At 42.4% G+C, this 22927-nt stretch overlaps 2 protein-coding genes across 3 annotated transcripts in view; both read left to right on the forward strand.

The window, feature by feature from the left end:
• The window catches only part of urb1 (URB1 ribosome biogenesis homolog), a gene marked incomplete at its 5' end in the record, with an annotated part of 43623 nt that extends 34686 nt beyond the window's left edge, over positions 1-8937 (forward strand). Inside the window, 8 exons of the mRNA XM_080526800.1 lie at positions 1-21; positions 215-321; positions 1536-1679; positions 2862-2971; positions 6268-6480; positions 6859-7100; positions 7352-7945; positions 8631-8937. The exon at positions 1-21 is cut by the window's left edge and continues 91 nt beyond it. Of these exons, the coding sequence (XP_080382926.1) occupies positions 1-21; positions 215-321; positions 1536-1679; positions 2862-2971; positions 6268-6480; positions 6859-7100; positions 7352-7945; positions 8631-8830 (1631 nt within the window). The 3' untranslated portion in view covers positions 8831-8937. The remainder of the gene's footprint in view (positions 22-214; positions 322-1535; positions 1680-2861; positions 2972-6267; positions 6481-6858; positions 7101-7351; positions 7946-8630) is intronic.
• A 3263-nt stretch (positions 8938-12200) lies between these two features.
• Positions 12201-21673, forward strand: LOC308165591 (uncharacterized protein). Of its 2 annotated transcripts, none has more exons than XM_080539739.1 (6): positions 12201-12282; positions 13349-14494; positions 15520-15644; positions 18720-18808; positions 19253-19329; positions 21394-21673. In XM_080539739.1, the coding sequence occupies exons 2-6, from the start codon at positions 13542-13544 to the stop codon at positions 21554-21556; spliced, it is 1407 nt and encodes a 468-aa protein (XP_080395865.1). In that variant the 5' UTR covers positions 12201-12282; positions 13349-13541; the 3' UTR covers positions 21557-21673. The 2 variants fall into 2 exon arrangements, with proteins under 2 accessions (XP_080395865.1, XP_080395866.1); XM_080539740.1 differs by lacking the exon at positions 12201-12282 and adding an exon at positions 12458-12588.
• The last annotated feature ends 1254 nt before the right edge of the window (positions 21674-22927 follow it).

The following is a 22927-nucleotide window of genomic DNA, read 5'->3' on the forward strand; positions in this document are numbered from 1 at the left end:
CCCTGCAGATGCTGAAGCCTGGTGGGTGTGTCTGTGTCTGTGTATGCTGGGACACTCTCTGGGGCCACGGCCTAGACCAGATGGACTTAGGCCCTAGATGGACTGACCTGTTGTATGGTGTCTTGGGTTCACAATGACAATAAAGACCATTCATTCATTCATTCATTCAAAGACGTTGTCCGTGTTGATGTTCTCATCTGCTTGGTCGTTCCAGAGGAGCACATGTACGTGGTGGTGAACAGGTTCCTCCTGTCCCACCAGAGCCTGGACTTCAGACGAGTCCCGGACTTCTTCAAGCTCTTCTACAGCTTCGACATGGAGGTAAAGTGCAACAGCCTCCCAAATAATAATAATAATAATAACCTTTATTTGTATAGCACTTTTCCTGCAAACGTTGCAGCTCAAAGTGCTTTAATCATTATATAATCATCATTTAATTAGTCATTTAAAGGCAATATTAAAAAGATGTTTTTTTTAATGAGAATGCAGCCTCACCAAATCTCTTCTTTTGTACATGTGGTACACAGAGAAAGCCAGCGTCAGAAGACCTGAGAGCTCTATTGGGCTCTAATAAATGGTTATAACATTGTTAGAGATGGAGATCTCATGGCCTGGGGTGGTCCAGTGGTCTAGCACCATGGCCTGGGGTGGTCCAGTGGTCTAGCACCATGGCCTAGGGTGGTCCAGTGGTATAGCACCATGGCCTGGGGTGGTCCAGTGGTCTAGCACCATGGCCTGGGGTGGTCCCGTGGTCTAGCACCACGGTCTACAGTGCACACATATGCCCATGTCGGCATGGGTTAGAATCCGGCCCATGCCCTGCTGACATGCCCTCTCTCCCTTCTTCTCCTTACTTTCCTGTCTGTCTTCACTAGATTTGTCCAACAAAATGTAAAACATGAGTGGGACTGCCCCACTCAGACAAAATAACTTTAAAACAGAAAAGAGATGGAGATCTTATTGTATGCAATGCAATGTTTGTCCAGATATTACGTTTCGGGGTAATGTCAAGTCTAATCTTGTTTTGCTTAGCTGATGTTATCAGTGTGGAGCAGGGGGACTGGCTGGGTTCAGCCTTGGGTGTTATTGATGGAGTGTGTTTACACTCTCCCCCAATCACTCAGACTCACCCTCACTCTCTCTGGAACTCTCTCCCTCAGCCACTCAGAGACTCACCCTCACTCTCCACTTTTAAATTCCACCTCAAAACCTACCTGTTCTCCCACGCATACAACCTCCCCTACCCCTAACCATCTCCCCTAACCTTGCCACCCCCCCTCCCCTTTTTTCCCTCCCCTCTCTTCTATCTGGCTCCTGTCCCTCCCACACACTCCCTCCCTCCCCCCTGTTTCCACTCACCCACCATTGCTGTGTTAATTGTTCCCTGTGCCTGTTCGTTAACTCTGTGTTCTATGTACTCATGTTATCTGTTGCTTGTTGTTTCTGTGTCTTGTGTGCCCATACTGTCAGTGTCTTTGAGTCCCTGAAAACCGTTTTATAAATCAAATGAATTATTGTTATTATTACCCTGACAGAACAAGGTGGAGCGGGAGTGGCTGTTGGGGGTGCTGGAGGAAGGCGTGAGCGACAGGTACTGCTACGAGCTGTGTGACCAGCAGGGCATCTTCCAGACTCTGCTGGGGTTCGGCAGCAGCCCTCTCTGTGACGAGCACACACAGGTAAACACTCAGCTAGGTACGCAGGTAAACATATCAGCTAGGTAAACATGTCAGCTAGGTACACAGGTAAACATGTCAACTAGGTACACAGGTAAACATGTCAGCTAGGTACACAGGTAAACATGTCAGCTTGGTACACAGGTAAACATGTCAGCTAGGTACACAGGTAAACACTCAGCTAGGTACACATGTAAACATGTCAGCTAGGTACACAGGTAAACATATCAGCTAGGTAAACATGTCAGCTAGGTACACAGGTAAACATATCAGCTAGGTAAACATGTCAGCTAGGTACACAGGTAAACATGTCAGCTAGATACACAGGTACACATGTCAGCTAGGTAAACATGTCAGCTAGGTACGCAGGTAAACATGTCAGCTAGGTACACAGGTACACATGTCAGCTAGGTAAACATGTCAGCTAGGTACATAGGTAAACATGTCAGCTAGATACACAGGTAAACATGTCAGCTAGGTACACAAGTAAACATGTCAGCTAGGTACGCAGGTAAACATGTCAGCTAGGTACACAAGTAAACATGTCAGCTAGGTACGCAGGTAAACATGTCAGCTAGGTACACAAGTAAACATGTCAGCTAGGTACACAGGTAAACATGTCAGCTAGGTACACAGGTAAACATGTCAGCTAGGTACACAAGTAAACATGTCAGCTAGGTACGCAGGTAAACATGTCAGCTAGGTACACAGGTAAACATGTCAGCTAGGTACACAAGTAAACATGTCAGCTAGGTACGCAGGTAAACATGTCAGCTAGGTACACAAGTAAACATGTCAGCTAGATACACAGGTAAACATGTCAGCTAGGTACGCAGGTAAACACCTCAGGCCTTCACCTATGCTACAATAACCTCATTGTAAAGTGTTAGTTCACCTATTTTTCTTCTTTTTTTTCTTCTTTTCTTCTGTTGTATAAAAGCAATAATTCAAATAGTGATCAGACTTAGCTGAGGTGCTGGAACTGAAGAGTATCAATAGAGTGCAAAAAAACAGCATCCGCACACTCAAACACTGTGCAATTTTTTTTCCGTTTATTGCGAGCTTTCTGAAGCTTTTTCGAAAGCTCACAATACACTAAATTATTTTGCAGTGTTTGAGTGTGCGGATGCTGTTATTTTGCGCTCTATAAAAGCAGTAATAAAAGCTTTCATCTTTCTCTACCAGACTCAGATCGTCAGAGTGTTGCGTCGCGCGGCTCACGTGACCAAGGCAGCGTACGACCTCACCAAGGGCCACGGCCTGCTCACCTGGCTGCTGCAGCGGACGGAGGGCAGGTGAGCCTGCTGGACCACGCCCTCCTCAGACACGCCCAAGTCATATTTTGGCCAAAATTTAGATATCTGCCTAACTCTACTCTCCTAACACTGCTGATTCACTGTGCATTATTGCCTCTATGCCATCAGCCCATCAGAATGCTTGTTGTTACATTCCAGAATCACTATCTGCCCAAGTCATCTTAGGCATTTTTGACACTACATACAAAGATAATAATAATAATAATAATAATAATAATAATAATAATAATAATAATAATAATAATAATAATAATAATAACTTAGTATAACATATACAAATAATATATTTGTATAGCGCTTTTCCTGCAAATGTTGCAGCTCAAAGTGCTCCAATCATTATATAATCATCATTTAATTATTTAGTCATTTAAAAGGCAATATTAAAAAGATGGGTTTTTAGTCTTGACTTGAACATACAGTATTTGCTGAGGTTAAATCCCTAATGTAAACTGGCAGTGCATTCCACAACCTGGGAGCATAAAATGAGGATGCAGCCTCACAAAATCTCTTTTTTTTTTTATCATAGCATAACTGTCTGATAAAAGTCATATTTTGGCCAAATGTAGATATCTGCCTAAAGGCCCTTGCACACCAATGCGTTTTTTACGTGCGTTTTTACGTCCGTTATTTTTTTTAATTAGAACTCATGTTGTGTCAATCACGCTTGCACACTGAATCCGTAATATTCGTCTGTCAAAAAAAAAATCGGAACAGGTTTGATTTTCTGCGTTTTTCGCGTCCGTCAAAAGCTTTTTGAGAGTTGTTTTTGACCACTCCGCCATGGTATAGAGCAGGGGTCGGCAATTAGGTTTGGCCTCGGGCCAAATTTTTTTTGAGCCACTAGATGGCGGGCCCGAACATAATCAAAGGCTAATTTAAGTAATTGATTGTTTAAAAATGTGACACGTTCTAATGCTTTGACTTTTCTTTCGACTGTACACATCGCTAGTCAACTAACACAGCTTGTTTTGTGAACCTGCTAACAATGTAAAGTAGTGTTCTAGTTAACTAGGTAGCTGTCCAATCCATTATGTTGCAGTATTTTGGCTTGACTAGCGAGTTTGTGTTGTGATTCTCAACAACGTTGAAACGTAGTTTCACACTTTTCCATATTTTTGAATAATAAATGTGTGGACTGACGATGTAGCGTAGCCTAACTTATTCTAATAATTATGTAACATAGTTTCATTCTGATAATTATTCCCCCCTCCTCCCAGACAAGGTCACATTATTATTATTGGATTGGTTGTTTGCGTGCCGGGTGAAGTTAGCCAAACAGTTAACCTGCTAGCAAGAGAAACATAATGTCACTCTCCAAAGGTCTAAAGAGGAAAGTTGACAGTGGAAACAGGGCATTTAAAGAGGAATGGACAGCGAACTATACGTTCATCCTACCTGGTTTCATCAATGCAAAGCCGTTGTGAGAGACATTTTCCGTGCTCACAATGTTCCCTTTCTATACATGCGAGTCGTCCTTTTCGTCAATGAATGCGATAAAGACGCACGAGAGGAATCGATGGATGCATAAAAACCTTGAGAACTGCCTGTGGATTAAAGTGACGTCAATATCACCAGATATCAAGCAAATACTGACCGATGGGAGATGCTTTTTGTTTGCGCCGATTTTGTTTTCAATGTTTTTCAGAAAATTAAACAGAATTTGCGTTGTTACTGTTCATATGTGTGTTGCAGTCACATATACGTAAACATTACGTTTGAATGGCTTACTGAGCTCGTGTTATTTTGTTCAAACCACACACGGTATGTCGGCTATTTCAGCACCGTGACGCGTTGTCCACCTGCTTATGATTCACTCTGAGGGGTTCAGCGTCAGTGCGCTTCGGTGCACCTTGCTGCCTGATTGTCTGTCCCTGTGTCATTCACTCTCAACATGGATAAAAGTACAATAAGCATTATTCAGGTGGAGTTCGATTCTCTATTCGGACATTATAGGCGCTATATGTGGGACTGTCGGTCCGATATTATTATAAAAATAAAATAAAAAGTGGATTCTCAAAATAATCTGCTGGGCCAAATATTATTGGTGACGGGCCAGCAATGGCCCACGGGCCGCCTATTGCCGACCCCTGGTATAGAGGGACACATCGTCAAATTAGAACTGCAGGAAAGTTGGATTAATGTTTACGGAAGTACATATCTCAAGTATTATCTCGGCGGTTAGTCGAGTGAAAGAAAAACAACATACAGATGATAATTCACACAATATAATACCACGAAAGCGTACGGCACTAAACAATAACATTCATTTGGGCAGCATCATACTCAAACTCAGGCAGAAGGGCAGGGTCCGGCCAGGTGCACACATTGTCACAGACTGCCAGTGCATCATACAGGTACATCATTCAGCATGGTTATAGCGGTTTCTTTTTCTATTCTACTATTAAATTTCTACTTCTGCTGTCTGTGTCTCCCTGGGTATTCCAGATGGCAAACAGTAAAGAAATGCCACAATATACCAGGACTTAAGAAACGAGATGTCCAACAAAGGATTTGACAAACCCTGGCCTATTTTGCGCTAAGTAGACTCTGATGCAGCGGAGACAGGGTTGCCAGATGGGCTGGTTTTTGGTGGATTTAGCAGTTTTTAGACTTTGGTTAGGTTGGAAATTCTCAATCCCATCTGGCAACCCTGAGCGGAGAGTACCGTACAAATGGTATGATTACAGATATCACACTGCAGGAGATGCACACCACGCTTTGTTAAAAGAAATAAAGATTTATTGTACTTTTCTACTGATAATACATTCTACTGATGTAGTCTACCATTTGGTTTTAGTTATATTGCTCTCAGTTGTTTGTACCTTTTGCTAAATCAAGCATTTAGAATGTAGAGTGCATATTGCGAAAGTTTGCAACGTAAAAAACGGACTCCGCAACGGACCGGTGTGCAAGGTCTCTGTGCGTAACGTTTTTTTCGGATGACGGATTAAAAAATATGCATGCGAAAATGCACGCATTGGTGTGCAAAGACCTTCTCTACTCTCCTAACACTGCTGATTCACTGTGCATTATTGCCTCTATGCCATCAGCCTATCAGAATGCTTGTTGTTACATTCCAGAATCACTATCTGCCCAAGTCATCTCTATGACATCATAGGCATGTTTCACTACATACAAAGATGGCTCGGCTGACCACAAGTGAAGCGTGACTTAGGCAGTTATTCTACGAAGCTAACGATATTTTTTGTCGGATTTTCAATTGAGATTAGTTTCATAATGGCTGTGAAATAAAAACCCCTACCTCTGCCTCTCAGACACCTGGACCAGCGGCTGCTGGTAGCGGTCATCGACCTGCTCCACGTGCTGTGGTTCACTAACCTGGGGCAGAAGGAGAACCAGGGGCAGGGCCCCCCCCCCACCTCCTCCTCCGCTGCGGAGGACAAACCCCAGGGGCCGCCCAAGTGTCTTCCTCTCCCCCTCATCAGCGACTTCCTGTGTGTCGCGTCGACCATCATCAGACACCTCAAGTAAGAACTATATACTAGACCCTTGGTCTGGGAAAGGTGCTGTATAAATCTGGAACGCCCTCCCCCACCACATCAGACAGGCCAACACCCTCCCAACATTTAAACAGGCCCTCAAAACCCACCTCTTCAAGCTCGCCTTCACCAATTAACCCTCTCCCCCTCCCCTTCCCATGTGTCCCCAGCACTACCTCAATTAGCCCCCTATACTTTCTTTTATCTATTTTTTGTGTCTTTTTATTATTACTACTCAATCTTTTCAGTTTGTAAAGCATCTTTGAGTGTCTAGAAAAGCGCTATATAAGTCTAATTTATTATTATTATTATTATTATTATTATTATAAATACATTTTACTTACTTACTTCCTCACTTCCTGTCAGGACGGGCGTGAAGGCGGCTCCTCTGAGGCTGCTCCTGCAGACGCTGAGCTCTGTGCTGATGCATCGTGGGACAGCCCTCCGCGTGCACGGGGAGGCCGGGTGGCTCACCCTCCGCCCCCAGGCTCTCTCCAGCCCCGAGGCCCTCGCTCTGCTGCACCGCTGGGCCTCGCTCTCCCATGATGCAACACTCCTGGCCCAGCTGCAGGGCGTGGCTGAGCAGCACAGACTGAGGGAGCTGCTGGGTGAGGCGACAGTTTGATCTATACCTACGGCTATCTGGCGTTGTCTCTACGTTTGAAGAACTTAATGTGCTGAGGAACTTTGGTCTAGAAACGCCTTGTACTTAATTGTAAACTCTTTCTTAAAAGAGTAAAAGAGTTGATGGAGAAAATCCTAATGTGCACAATGGCTGCTCCCAGCTCGATATCCATCACTGTTCTTGTGTGTCTGACGTCAGATAAACATAAACATGTGTCTCTTATCTCCACTCCAGGGTCGGGGAAGGAGAAGGGCCGAGGTAAAGGCTCGTCCCCCCAGGCCAGGCTTCAGGCAGAGGAGCTGGACGACGCCGAGGTGGAGAGACAGGAGCAGGCCCTGCTGACAGAGTGTAAACCTCACCTCAGGAACATCTTCTCCCACTGGTCGCCCGTCCCTCCCTCCCCCACCGGGCCCCAGAGCAGCCAACCCCTCCCCCAGCAACCTGATAAACAGAACCCCGGTTGCCTGGGCAACGTCACGGCACACACGCTCATCAAATGGTCGCTGAGGTCTTTGGTGGAGGGGACGTACGAGGAAAAGAGGACGACAGACTTCCTTCATTGGTTCCAGACGATCGCCACGCCTCACGAAGGAGTCGTAGAGGTTCTGATGAGCGACCCGGCCTTGCAGGTGGACTTCCTCAGGCTCTACCATCAGGCCTTCGAGCCCCAGAACCGATCCCAGGGTCCCACGAGAGTAGAGACCCTGGAACTGTTCACCACCGCCATGCTGAGGCTGCTGGAGGTCAAAGGTGGAACGTCAGATAACTTGCATCAGGCCGTGCTCGCCGCGTGTCTGACTGACACCACACACGACCAGGCCAGGAAGGGTAAGAGAGAGAGAGACCACGGCTTCAGACTTCTCCTTGTCTTTATTGTCCCATCAACTGGGCGTTGTACAGCAGTAGACAAAGACATGCAGGAAACACCAAAGTAACATTGAAAACTTCACACGTTTGTAGCTTTGATATTGAAGATAATTACTTAGAACAGCCGTGGGTGGGGTCATTTGCACTCAAATTTCAGGACCCTCCTTTCATGACTTTTCCTAGATATGTGCGTTCTACCACCCACCTATCCTTACATTTTCAAAATCACATCAGGATGAGCTAGTATAAAGCTATTTTGCAGTTTTTCTGTGTAGGAAGCAGGCTAATTTACAAGCAGCCATCTAGTGGTCGTTGTGTGTAAATAGCAGCTTGAGCATTGTAAAGAGGGGGTCATTTTGCGGCTCTTTTAGTAAAAAGGCACGGCTGTTCTAGTGATGGACAGAGCTTAACTGTCACTTATATTCAACTGTCACTTTCAAATTTGAAATAAGATTTGACAGTTGGTGATGTGGTGTTCTAGTGTTAAACCACCCAGTCAGTCAGGCACCTCGAGGCTGTTCTAGTGTAGGCCAACTAGTGGTCGTTGTGTGTAAATAGCAGCTTGAGCATTGTAAAGAGGAGGCTCTTATAGTGGGTAAAAAGGCACGGCTGTTCTAGTGTTAACTATGTTTCTCTCTTCCATCAGAAGCCGGGCTGTTGCTGTTGTCTCTGTACATCCATGAGCTGTGGAGCGGAGCCAAGTCACCAGAGATGTTCCTGACCCATATCAGATTGGTGACCGGAACCAAGGCACAGAAGAAGTCCAGACACTCATCGACACAAGCGGCTATCAGAAACATCTGTACTGACTTGGTACCAGCGATGGAATCTGTCGTTTCATTATAAAGAGTCAAATATTCTAATTGTACAACATAAACAAACAGTGGTCTACCAAACTAAAATGATGTTTGCACCTGTATTTGAGTTCTACTTTTCTAAATGAGAAATGTTCATTATGTGACTCAAGAAAACGTTTTTTATTATTTTGTTAAAAACGTTTCTAGGTTTTGTGTTCAGTTTTATTAAAAGAAAGAAAAGCTGTTTTGGTGTAATCAAATATTGTATTTGCGTTCTACAACATGGGCAGGGACAGGGTGATAACAGTTAGTGTTGTTCCGATACCATTTTTTGATCCCGATACCGATACCGATACCTGACCGTGCAGTACTTGCCGATACCGAGTGCCGATCCGATACCACGGCGTTTGAAAAAACAAAACAAAAAAACATGTTTTTTGAGCCGCCGATGTAAAATTATTGCTAACACTTAGTCTGGCACTGCTCAAAACCTTTGTAAAACAGGAAAAAATACCAACAGAGAGTGAATACTATAGAACTTTTTTTTATTGTCTACCTGGTATGGTGACAAGAAAATCAACCCCTTATAAAACCTGAAATGTGGCTCTCACAGATGCCAATCAGTGCAATATCCATTTAAGATATAAAACAGTCGTAGTAGTAGTGCAACAGCAAGTGAACATTTACAAACAAAATAACTTTAGTACTTAAAAAAAAAAAAAAAAACGGATTTTTTTTGTTTGTTAGTACTCGCCGATACCGATACCAGCATTTTTGTGCGTATCGGTGGCCATGCCGATACTAGTATCGGGATCGGAACAACACTAATAACAGTACATCAATCCAATTTCTGATATCAATGTTATATATTACATTACATTACATTTTTTATTTTTAAAGGAGCAGACGCCTTATTCCAAAGCGACTTACAATCGATACATTTGACTAAGGAAGTGAATCATCAATTCACCAGTTCTAGCAGGAAGAGTAATCTAGCTCAGGACTTTTATTTTTATTTTTATTAATAGACACTGGAGAAAGGGGGGCAGTAGAGTCTTAGGAGGCATAGTATAGGGAAAAGCAGGTGTCTCAGTAGACACAGTGCTGGGGGGTAGTAGATGTCTCAGGAGACACAGTGCTGGGGGGTAGTAGATGTCTCAGGAGACACAGTGCTGGGGGGTGGTAGATGTCTCTGGAGACACAGTGCTGGGGGGTAGTAGATGTCTCAGGAGACACAGTGCTGGGGGGTAGTAGATGTCTCTGGAGACACAGTGCTGGGGGGTAGTAGATGTCTCAGGAGACACAGTGCTGGGGGGTAGTAGATGTCTCAGGGACACAGTGCTGGGGGGTAGTAATGTCCCAGGAGGAGCAGTTAAGGTCTAACCTGAAGAGATGGAGGTCTTCAGTCTCCTACGGAAGATGGGCAGTGACTCTGCAGTTCTGACAGCCGTGGGAAGCTCATTCCACCAGCGTGGAGCCAGTGTAGTGACGAGAATATACAGTACAGTACTATATACAGTACTACTGTACTTAACGTTGTCTCAGATGGTTGGGCAGGGGATCAGTCTTGATATGAATACGTCACATTCTGATGACATCACAGATCAGGCAGAAAATGAACTTGGCTGGCTCCTGTCGGTCTTTTTGGAGGAGTTGTGAAACCTGTACAAAAGATTAAACAACATGAACCTGCTAGTAAGAAACATTCTGCTTCTACTACTGTTTATTTCAATTCTGGGGAATTTTAGACAACTGCAATTGAAACACCAATTTTGAATTATCTTTAGTGCATTAGTTATATGCATTTTCTAAACGCTCAAATTGTAAAGATTATGCAATGGTAGTGTTATACATTACTTTTTACATGACATTTTTGCCATTTAGCAGATGCTTTTATGCAAAGCGACTTACAACAAGTACATCTAGCTAAGTGAATCAGTCATCATAAGAATCTATGCTAGGACCAGGGGCCATTCTAAACTCTGTTGGCAGTCACAATGCTAGAAGACATTAGAGAGACACTTACCAAGGCAGATTTCCAGAGCTTGACATGAGTGTCAAAATTAGAGAAAGGAATCCCACAAAAGCAGCCAAACTAATCCAAAATACTATCACAATCGAATCTGGGCAGGGGGAAAGAGTGGCAATGTTAGTATAGGTATTATAACTCAATAATAATAATAATAATAATACATTAGACTTCTATAGCGCTTTTCTAGACACTCAAAGACACTTTACAAACTGAAAAGATTGAGTAGTAAGGAGAGGGTTAACTGGTGAAGGCGAGCTTGAAGAAGTGCGTTTTGAGGGCCTGTTTAAATGTTGGCAAAGTGTTGTATTAAAGGAAATTCAAAACTCACACTTGTTGTACTTCAGTTTGCGCTCATCCACAATGATTGGTTCTTGATAGTCATAGTAATCTTCCCAGTCCCATCTGTACTGGGAGGTGTTGGTGTTAGACTCCTCCATCCCCACGGTCATATGAGTGTGGAAGGGTCGTCCTGTGACAGATATATGCAGTGGTGTAGTCTAGTGTTTTCTAGTGGGTATATTGTGATTTTCCCCTCCCAGCCTCATATCGTTCATTTCGGAACGCCATAAAAATAAATCTGCGCTCCCTGTCTAACGATATATATATATATATTTACATAATTACAGTATATATATATATATCTAACATGACATGTTATAAGGCTGATCTGTGCATGATAGTGCTGCATTTTGACATATTTCATGTCGCATCTCCCCCCGTTGATGGTATATGACGCTATAGTCAGTCCCAATGGTCCAAAAGTCAAGTGCTTCGTAACACAGACGGGGTGAATTTTATGAATGAAAGTGAAAGTTCTGTCACACTTTTCATTATTTTAATTCAGTCGAATATTGAAGAGAGGCCTGCTATATGGCCGTGACGATGGCGCCTTCAAGTGTTTATATATGAGTATTGCAGTGTATCAGATGAGTGCTACCATACTATAACGCAGTCACAAAGGGTATTATTGTTTTGATCTCAATCATTTAAGGATTTTTTTAATAAAAAAAAGAAAACGTTAATTTCAGTTTGTAAAGCGCCTTTGAGTGTCTAGAAAAGCGCTATATAAGTCTAATGTATTATTATTATTATTGTCATATCGTCTCTTTGTACATTGAATAGATACACTTCCCTTAGCAACGTCTCTTAAGAGGGTCTTAAGAGGGAAACTTCCGCTCGCGGTTGGCGTTACGTGACGATTACGTTGCCCTCTCCAGGGTTGCCAGATGAGGCGGGTTCCCGCTGAATGGGCTACTTCTGACCACACTCGGCCGGAAAAAAAGCATTTGGGCGGTAGGTAGACTGTGGTTGGTCTGGAATTTGTCAATCCCATCTGGCAACCCTGAATCTCTCTTCCGTCAACACAACACAGCGTCCGGACTTTGGTCGAACAAGAAACTCAATCTTTAAAAAACGAATCTTAATAATAAACTAACAAATCTAATGACATGGACCCTCAGCTTTGAATGGTAAGTAAGTCTGTCACGAAACGTCTGCAGACTCTGTGTTTTATTAGTTAGTTACATAACATCAACTAGAGAAGTGAAATCCGGATGTTAATAAAGGTACCGGTAGTAACTTTCGCACATGGTGGAGATTCATGAAGTAGAGATGTCGCTTCTACTTGTTGTTAACTATGTGAGCTTCAAGGGTAACAGACGAGTAAAATCGCCGATTATTTTTATTTTTAAACGTGTTAGTGTAAACTGGAAGAATTAAAGAAGCATAAACCGCATTCAGAAAGGTCGGCACCTGCAAAAACCTGCTGAGACAAGGTCGGTGGTTATTTCCAGTGAACTGCTCCCCTATGATATCTGAACACAACATGAGCAGGTTTTACTAGGCTACTGTAGGCTACTATATAAATATATCCATATATATATATATAGTATATATATATATAGTATATAGTATATATATATCCAAATCTGCGATGTCAGTCGTTCAGCCGTCTGCTAACCTTTTGAAGCAATGCCACCGCACCCCACCCCCCCGTGCAATACGAGAAACTACTGTGCAATAACCATGGGAATAGTGAAATGTTCTATAACTGTGCAATATGTTTACATTCTTGTGATAAGGATAATATACTGTATATAAGTCTACTAGTCCATATGTTTATATGTTTATAAAAGTACACAGTTACATGCTAACTCCCCCCTGTCTATATACCCCCCTGTGAATAGGCCATATAGTGTATATAAGTAGTTCACATAATAGATACATTCTCAGAAGTCTACCGATCACTACCCCTATATATATATATATATATATATATATATATATATATCCCCCTATTTATGTCTATTTATGTCTTGTCTTGTCTTATGTCTCACTTATCCCCCTATTTATGTCTCATTCTTGTTGTTTATTATCTTAGGACTGTGTTTGTTTGTTAGCACCTAGGGTTTGCATTTCAATTTCGTTCCTTACAATGACAATAAAGATCATTCATTCATTCATTGTGCCTTACCAATCTATGACTAGACAGCTGAATAATACGACTGTGTTTTGTTTTTACCCTGCCTTATCTAGATGTCGCATGGTCATTCTACCATAATAACCTCCTATATTGAAGATGGATTAAAAAGGATTGTGTCCAGTAAAGAAGAATAAGACACCATTGCTGGATCGCAGAGAAAACTGGACAACTGCTGGATCGCTTGAAAGAGTCAGATGAAACTTGATTTACGGGAGAAAACCCTCAGCAATAGACAACACAGATCAGATGGCAGTAAATAGTGACAAGCACCCGGGTAAAAGTGAGAGAAAGCTTGTTACCAAACGGGTAGGAACCACCAGCACTGCTTACATCGGGCCTGTTCCCCGTCCTAAGGCGTCGGAGTCCAAACCAAACATTGAGGAAACACTGAGTGAGTTTTACAAAGAGCTTGAGAAGATCGAAGACCATACAGATCATACAGATGGTCTTGATTGTAGCACTGATAGAGATGAGGTCCCTATAAAGCCATGCAGAGCTCACCACCCACCATCGAGAGAGGAAGGCTCTCACCACGTCACTAACACACCAGAGCCCTGGCCTCGGCCACACGGTGAGCCGTACCAACCCAGGAGGCCCAACTTTGGTCTGGACTCGCGTGGCGGTTACGCTCCGGCCCGTCAGAGTCACTGGAGTCACTGGCGACCTCAACGTCAGCCGTACCCCAGCTTCCACAGGCCTCCCCACTATCCCCCACCACTACCACCTGCATTCCCTGGTCCACCAACACCAACATTTGGCCTTCCAGACTTTCCACCGCAAAACTTTAGCCGTCAGCAGTGCCACGTCGTGAAGACAAACCAGCGTCAACAGGACAGTTTGCCACGGTTCCCGCCGTTTTATTCACCCGACGGCTACAGTCACAGCGCAGACTCTCAGGACTTTGATCAGGACCATAGATGTCCTCCACCACACCACCACGTCAACATCGGAAGAGGGGGCTTTGGTTACAGGCCTAACGGGTTGGATTTCAAGAACGACGGATGGTCTCAGCCTTACGAGCGGCAGGATTCTGACTCGCGGCACCAGAACTTTGTCTCAGAACGTGAAGCTCATCAGCTGGAGGAGGGCCACGCCCACTACCACGCCCAGCCACAGAATACAACACCTGAATACGAGCCTTCTCTGGTTCTGGTTCTGATGAGGGGAGTCCCCGGGTCTGGGAAATCAACACTGGCCAAGTAGGTTCTCTGGGAAACGTAGTGGTAAACCATACTGCCCCCTAGAGGCTAACCGCAATAATAATAATCATAATCATAATCATAATAATAATGCATTTTATTTGTATTGCACTTTTCATTCAAAAGAATCTCATAGTGCTACAGAGTAAAACAGCCGTAAAACACAAGTAAAAAAAAACATAGTAAAAAACCACAAAATAAATCACAAGAATGTACACAGGTTCAACAGTCAAAGGCCTTTTTGAATAAAAAAGGTGTTTAGGCCTGTCTTAAAAGAGTCCAGGCTCTGTACTGCCCTTAGCTGGCTAGGAAGGCTGTTCCACAGGCTCTGTACTGCCCTTAGCTGGCTAGGAAGGCTGTTCCACAGGCTCTGTACTGCCCTTAACTGGCTAGGAAGGCTGTTCCACAGGCACGGTAACTACGCCAAACAGTGAAACTGAGAAAAATGGCTTCTTTAAAAGTTCTTTAATGACTATCCTAGCCAAATGCAATACTGCGATTCTTTTATATCCCTTTTTCTCTAAAATGGAGCAAGACTGAACTCTGAAACGTTGTCAGTCACAAGATAAAAACAGATATTGAGATTTTTGACTTTTGGTGGTTGGCCTCTGTGTGGCAGCAGAGTCACCAGAATGTTGTGACAGTTTGTTTCTGTATTTCAAATTATTTATTTAGATTTTTGATTGTATGTGGTGTTTTGTTTTTGTTTTTTTCAGAAGTATCTTTATTGCGTTACCAATACCAAATAAACAAACTGTTGAAAGTATAAAATCACCCGATTTGATTTTTTTTTAGAACAATACAAAACAAAACGGACAGTACAGTATAAAAAAAGGCACCTAAGAAAAAAAAGAAAAAAAGAAAAAAGAACAGTAAAAAACAGTAAAAGAGAGGACTCAAAACAAAACAAAGAAATTACTGTGTTGCGCATAGGGCTGAATGAACATTCATATATCAAGAAAGACAATCGTTTATCATTGTGTTATTATAACCAACCAGTGTGTTTTTTTTTTTTTTTTTTTTAGGGAATTGCTGTCCACGGGTCCCAGTGGGCTGATCCTGAGCACAGACGACTACTTCTCTCAGGAGGAGGGCTACGCCTACGACCCCAGCCTGCTGGGCCACGCGCACGAATGGAACCAGAATAGAGGTGTGGTTGGTCGGATCTCTCTCTCTCTCTCTCCGTCTCTCTCTCCGTCTCTCTCTGTCTGTCTCTCTCTCTGTCTGTCTTTCTCTGTCTCTGTCTCTGTCTCTCTCTCTCAATTTTCAATTTCAATTTCAAAGGGCTTTATTGGCATGGGAAACATACATTTACATTGCCAAAGCATGTGAAGTGTGAAGATAAAAAAACTAAAACAAAAAGAATGTAATGTACATACATGTACATACTAGAATAAATAAATAGATTACATACTAGATTACAAATAAATAGATTACAAATAGATTACATACTAGAATAAATAAATGAAATAAAACGTATTTAAATTCTTATGGGGGTTTTAGCCCATTTGATTGCCTTTTTCTATCACAGCAGCTAACAAATCTTGCTGCTGTGTTTGCACATTGCTGTACCTCACCCAGCAGATATGGTAGCCTTTCGACATTGGTCAAGTCCTCAAAGTCTCCCTGGATGTTGGTGATCAGTGGGAAGTATGTGTCCCTGATGTCCTTGTACAGCTGGCAGGTAGTTAAGAAGTGCAGCTCTGTTTCCACCTGGTTTTGTGTGCAGTGGGTGCACAGTCTGTCTGGTCTGGGGAGCCAGGTCTGCCTCTCTCTCTCTCTCTCTCTCTCTCTCTCTCTCTCTCTCTGTCTCTCTCTCTCTCTCTCTCTCTCTGTCTCTCTCTCTCTCTCTCTCTCCCTCTCTGTCTCTCGTCTCTCTCTCTCTCTGTCTCTCTCTCTCTCTGTCTCTCTCTCTCTCTCTCCGTCTCTCTCTCTCTGTCTCTCTCTCTCTCCGTCTCTCTCTCTCTCTCCATCTCTCTCTCTCTCTCTGTCTCTCTCTCTCCATCTCTCTCTGTGTCTCTCTCTCCCCGTCTCTCTCTCTCTGTCTGTTTCTCCGTCTTTCTCTCTCTGTCTCTCTCTCTCTCTCTGTATCTCTCTCTCTCTCTCTCTCTCTCTCTCTCTCTCTCTCTCTCTCTCTCTCTCTCTCTCTCTCTCTCTCTATATATATATATATATATATATATATATATGTGTGTGTGTGTGTGTGTGAGACAGGGTCTGATGAAAAAGTACCCAAGTAGGGCAAGGTCATTTTTCAGGGCAGATTGTAAGCTTTCAAATTATGTTTCATACATTGAAATCTGAAACAAGTTGAAGAAGTTTATGATTCATCTGATTAAATCACAGAATATTATTGATTTGATCGATTGACAGCACTAATATATATATATATATATATACAGTATATCTCAAAAGTGAGTACACCCTTTAGATTTTTGCAAATATTCTGTTATATCCTTTCAAGGGATAACATTATCCTACTGAAACTTTGATATAACTTAAAGTAGTCAGTGTGCTGCTTGAATAACAGTATAGATTTATTGTCCTTTGAAAATTACTCAGTACACAGCTGTTAATGTCTAAACAGCTGGCAACAAAAGTGAGTACACCCCATAGTGAACATGTCCTAATTGTGCCCAATGATGTTGTTTTCCCGCCCTGGTGTCATGTGACTCGTTAGTGTTACAAGGATTCAGGTGTAAATGATAAGCAGGGCTGTTAAATTTGGTGTTTTGGGCACAATTCTCTCTGAATGCTGGACAACATGGCACCTCATGGCAAGGAACTCTCTGAGCGGCTGAAAAAAAGGATTATTGCGCTTCACAAAGATGGCCTTGGCTATAAGAAGATTGCCAACACCCTGAAAATGAGTTGCAGCACAGTGGCTAAGATCATACAGCGGTTTTCCAGGACAGGTTCCACTCGGAACAGGCCTCGCCAGGGTCGACCAAAGAAGTTGAGTCCACGTGCTCAGCGTCATATCCAGAGGTTGGTTTCCAAAAATAGACGTGCGAGTGCTTCCAGCATTGCTGCAGAGGTTGCAGAAGTGGGATGTCAGCCTGTCAGTGCCCGGACCATACGCCGCACACTGCATCAAATCGGTTTGTATGGCCGTCGCCCCAGACAGAAGCCTCTTCTGAAACCGATGCATAAGAAAGCCCGCAAACAGTTTGCTGAAGACAATGAATCCAAGAACATGAGTTACTGGAACCATGTCCTGTGGTCTGATGAGACCAAAATAAACCTGTTTGGGTCAGATGGTGTCCGGCGTGTGTGGCGGCACCCTGGTGAGGAGTACCAAGACAAATGTGTTTTGCCTACAGTCAAGCATGGTGGTGGCAGCATCATGGTCTGGGGCTGCATGAGTGCTGCCGGCACTGGGGAGCTGCATTTCATTGAGGGACACATGAATTCCAATATATACTGTGACATCCTGCAGCAGAGCATGATCCCCTCTCTTTGGAAACTGGGCCGTTTTTTAGGGCAGTTTTCCAACATGATAATGACCCTAAACACACCTCCAAGATGACAACGGCCTTGCTGAAGAAGCTGAAGGTTAAGGTGATGGACTGGCCAAGTATGTCTCCAGACCTAAACCCAATTGAGCACATGTGGGGCATCCTCAAGAGGAAGGTGGAGGAGTGCAAGGTGTCCAACATCCGTGGGCTCCGTGATGTCGTCATGGAGGAGTGGAAGAAGATTCCAGAAGCAACCTGTGCAGCTCTGGTGAATTCCATGCCCAGGAGGGTTAAAGCAGTGCTAGATAACAATGGTGGTCACACAAAATATTGACACTTTGGGCACAATTTAGACATGTTCACTATGGGGTGTACTCACTTTTGTTGCCAGCTGTTTAGACATTAACAGCTGTGTACTGAGTAATTTTCAATGGACAATAAATCTATACTGTTATTCAAGCAGCACACTGACTACTTTAAGTTATATAAAAGTTTCATTAAGATAGTGTTATCCCCTGAAAGGATATGACAGAATATTTGCAAAAATCTAAAGGTTGAACTCACTTTTGAGATATACTGTATATATAGGCCTATATAAATCTCCAGCTATGAGATTTATAATATCTCCAGCTATGAGAATATCTTATGTCTTATGAAGTCAGAAGCTTATATTTCTTACTTTTCTATTTTTGGTGTGAACATTTTCTGAACAGAAAGGTATGACTACAGCATGTTGTAAGGCTTTGTCTTCCTTCACTTCTCTCCAGCTAAAGAAGCCATGTTTAAAGGCTGTTCTCCTGTCATTATTGATAACACAAACATCCACGCATGGGAAATGAAGCCATACACCAAACTGGTGAGTTGGATCCTCTCAAATTAGCCAAAATTTTGTCCGCAATGTAGCCTATAGTTAACCAAGACTACCCCATCTGTAGCAGTGTTAATTTTGGCAGGCTTTTTAGTCACTTAGTCTTTGGTGTTTAGATGAAGATGCACACCAGTTCTAGTCACACCAAGTCACAAAACCCCAAAACATTTTAGTCTAGCCGTAGTCAGCGACTAAAACTTGACTAAAATGTTTTGTGGTTTTTGTGGACTGAGACTGCACTGGAATGTTTTCAGTTTTCATCAACTGGAACTGGACTGGAACTAAGACAAATGGAGGTGACTTGGTGTGACTAGAACTGGTGTGCATCGTCATCTAAACACCAAAGACTAAGTGACAAAAAAGCCTGACAAAATTAACACTGATCTGTAGTACACATAAAATAAATGTAATACTTCTCAATGAACCACGCAGGCGTTGGAGAGCGGATACAGGATAAACTTTGAAGAGCCTCACACCAGTTGGAAATGTGATCCCGTAGAGTTGGAGAAGTAAGTCTTCTGAGGTCCTTTGCATGATACGATGTTGCACATGTGACACGTTCTAATGCTTAGGTCCTCATGTCGGGATCTGATGTAACGATCAGACTTTTCTTTTGAAAAAATGTGAATACATTTCCGTGTTGAAAATCAATGACACAGAGCCTGCTAACAATGTAAAGTAGTGTTGTAGTTAACTAGGTAACAATGTAAAGTAGTGTTGTAGTTAACTAGGTAACAATGTAAAGTAGTGTTGTAGTTAACTAGGTAACAATGTAAAGTAGTGTTGTAGTTAACTAGGTAACAATGTAAAGTAGTGTTATAGTTAACTAGGTAACAATATAAAGTAGTGTTCTAGTTAACTAGGTAACAATGTAAAGTAGTGTTCTGGTTAACTAGGTAACAATGTAAAGTAGTGTTCTAGTTAACTAGGTAACAATGTAAAGTAGTGTTGTAGTTAAGTAGGTAACAATGTAAAGTAGTGTTCTAGTTAACTAGGTAACAATGTAAAGTAGTGTTGTAGTTAACTAGGTAACAATGTAAAGTAGTGTTCTAGTTAACTAGGTAACAATGTAAAGTAGTGTTGTAGTTAACTAGGTAACAATGTAAAGTAGTGTTCTAGTTAACCAGGTAACAATGTAAAGTAGTGTTCTAGTTAACTAGGTAACAATGTAAAGTAGTGTTCTAGTTAACTAGGTAACAATGTAAAGTAGTGTTCTAGTTGACTAGGTAACAATGTAAAGTAGTGTTCTAGTTAACTAGGTAACAATGTAAAGTAGTGTTCTAGTTAACTAGGTAACAATGTAAAGTAGTGTTCTAGTTGACTAGGTAACAATGTAAAGTAGTGTTCTAGTTAACTAGGTAACAATGTAAAGTAGTGTTCTAGGTAACAATGTAAAGTAGTGTTCTAGTTAACTAGGTAACAATGTAAAGTAGTGTTCTAGTTAACTAGGTAACAATGTAAAGTAGTTAACTAGGTAGCAGTGGGGATTACTCACCCAATCCGTTGCTTTGCAGTGTTTTGGCTTGACTAGCGAGTTTGTGTTGTGATTCTCAACACACGTTGAAACGTAGTTCTGTGTTTCAAAAGAAAATTCTGAACATTTTGATTGGTTGCCGACATGCGGACCAAATAATCAGATTGTGTCACATATGACCCTTTCTTAAAGTAAGAATTAAGATGTATTTATTATTATAGTTTCCAGGGGTAGATGTTTGAGTCTGTATGAATGAATGGTGTTTATTGTCATTGCTATAGTACAGGTACCAAACAACGACATTTGGGAGGGGTGGCTCCCCTGGTGCTAGGAAAGAAAGAAAAAAAAAAGAAGGGAAAGGAGCTGGTTTACATAAATAAAGGCTATGTACACTATCCACTATACTATACTGTACAGATAAAACACTGTGCTGTACTCTATGCTATGCTATACCTATTCTAACATTTCCTATTTCTCTGCAACCTTATGTACCCTAGGGTTGTCATATTGCACATAGTGTTATTGCACATTCATTTAAAGTGTCGCAGTTTGCAGGCTTGAAATGTACACATTTGTGCCTCAGCACTACACCTGATTTTTCAATCCAGCAGCTGCCATCAATCCGTCCAGACTGTCCAGGGCCCAGAACTGTACAACTGTATGTTTGGTACCATTAGATAACAAAGAGAGTGTAAAGATGATTTAAATAAAGGTTATATCTAAAAAATGAAAAATGAACGAATGAATGAATGATCTTTATTGTCATTGTAACAGGTACAACGAAATTCAAATGCAAACCCTAGGTGCTAACAAACAAACACAGTCCTAAGATAAAAAAACAAAACAAGAATGAGACATAAATAGGGGGGGATATAAATTAAAATAGGGGGATAAGTGATCGGTAGACATCTGAGAATGTATCTATAATGTGAACTTCTATACTTATATACACTATGGCCTATTCACAGGGGGGTATATAGACAGGGGGGGGGGTTAGAATGTAACTGTACTTTTATAAACATATAAACATATGGACTAGTAGACTTATATACAGTATATGATCACTAAGGCCAGAACATCCCTCCCTTGTCTCCACTAGGAGGAACAGACACAGTGTGTCTCGGGAGAAGATCGGCCGGATGTTGGATCGGTTTGAGCTGCCCATGTCCCTGGAGATAGTCATGAACTCCCAGGAGCCCCCTCACAAAAGACCCCCAACACATCACCACCAGAGGAGGACTGGCAACCAAGACCCCCATTAATGCTACTGTGGCCCTTTACCTTTTAACTTATTTTAACTGCCACTTAGCAAACACTTTTACTCAAATTTCAAATTTCTTGTAGATATGGACACAGACTGTGTAAACAGTGTTTTTCAATTGCACTAATTCCAATGTTTCCTACATTTTGTTGATTTGTATATTGATTTTGTACGTTTTGTAATTAAAAATGTGCATCTTTATTCATGAAAAACCCATGGTAATTGTTGCCTATTAAGTGTAGCCTACATAAACACATACAGGTTCTACAATCAAAGGTGTAGTCTTACATAGAGGAGTCTGTTAGTATGCCAGTGTCTATATTTAGATATCAGTGACAGTAGTAAGACCATTTAGGACAATTACAGATCAGGCAAGGCACTCGGTTTCTAGATATATTTTGGAGATTGAGTTTGAGCATTTTGCTGCATTATTACATTGTTACCTGTCCTTACTGAGTGTGCAGCCACTGCCATACACATACCCTCTCTACTACCCCTCTACATACCCCCTCTACTACCCCTCTACATACGGGAACGGGAAAGATATACACTGGATATGGAAAGTCAACACACCCCTTCACTTTTTCCACATTTTGTAGACTCGATCTAGATCATTTCAGTAGAATTGACTGTATGTTGTGCATTGTTGTTTGACTGGCTGCTTTGCTTCCCTTGCTGTATTACACACACAAGGACTCCGATGTTGATGATGATGGTGGTGAAGATGATGATTGCGAAAACGGTTGCTATTTATTGCTCTCCAACAACACATCTTGTGGGACAAGCCAGGACTATGTATGGGACACTCAGTAGCCAAGTCCTCTGCCCCGCTAGTTAAAACGTGGAGAAAAAAAACGTTGCTGTGTTCTCTACCAGTCTACATTACTCGGTGTTTCTAATCGTAGTGAACTTTATCAAATATTGCTGCGCTATCTAAATGTTTATGCTGCTTTTGACTAGTGTGCTAAGTAGCTTTGCTTGCTCTAGTCGCCACAGCAATGTGCCGCCATAGTTGTTGAAAGAAATGCATATCATATACTACTAGATTACAACATCATTCGTATTATCAATATAGCCGTGCTGAGTGTGGCCAGATTGGGCTACTTTTGGTCATACTGGGCGGGTGGATTCGGCAGCTTTTAGACTTGGTTGGGCTGGAAATGATCAATCCCGTCTGGCAACCCTGCACACGATGATCGCTGTCTACGAAACCCCACACTTCACCACGGCGGGGCGTGGCCAATCCCTTTGACGTCATCCAGTGACAGCTAGCTGTCAGAAAGTGAGTTCATTCACAGGGTTGCCAGATGGGACGGGTTACCGCGGAATGGGCTACTTTTGATCACACTGGGCCGGGGAAAAAAGCATTTAG

This window comes from Nansenia antarctica (assembly GCF_963989245.1).
Source record: "Nansenia antarctica genome assembly, chromosome: 1".
Taxonomy (NCBI): Eukaryota; Metazoa; Chordata; class Actinopteri; order Argentiniformes; family Microstomatidae; genus Nansenia; species Nansenia antarctica.

Excerpts from the sequence above, each read along its gene's own strand:
- LOC308165591 (XM_080539739.1), top strand. The coding sequence starts at position 13,542 with ATGGCAGTAAATAGTGACAAGCACCCGGGTAAAAGTGAGAGAAAGCTT. Across the intron at positions 14,495-15,519 it reads GGGAAATCAACACTGGCCAA|GGAATTGCTGTCCACGGGTC; the intron begins GTAGGTTCTCTG and ends TTTTTTTTTTAG. Across the intron at positions 19,330-21,393 it reads GATCCCGTAGAGTTGGAGAA|GAGGAACAGACACAGTGTGT; the intron begins GTAAGTCTTCTG and ends TGTCTCCACTAG.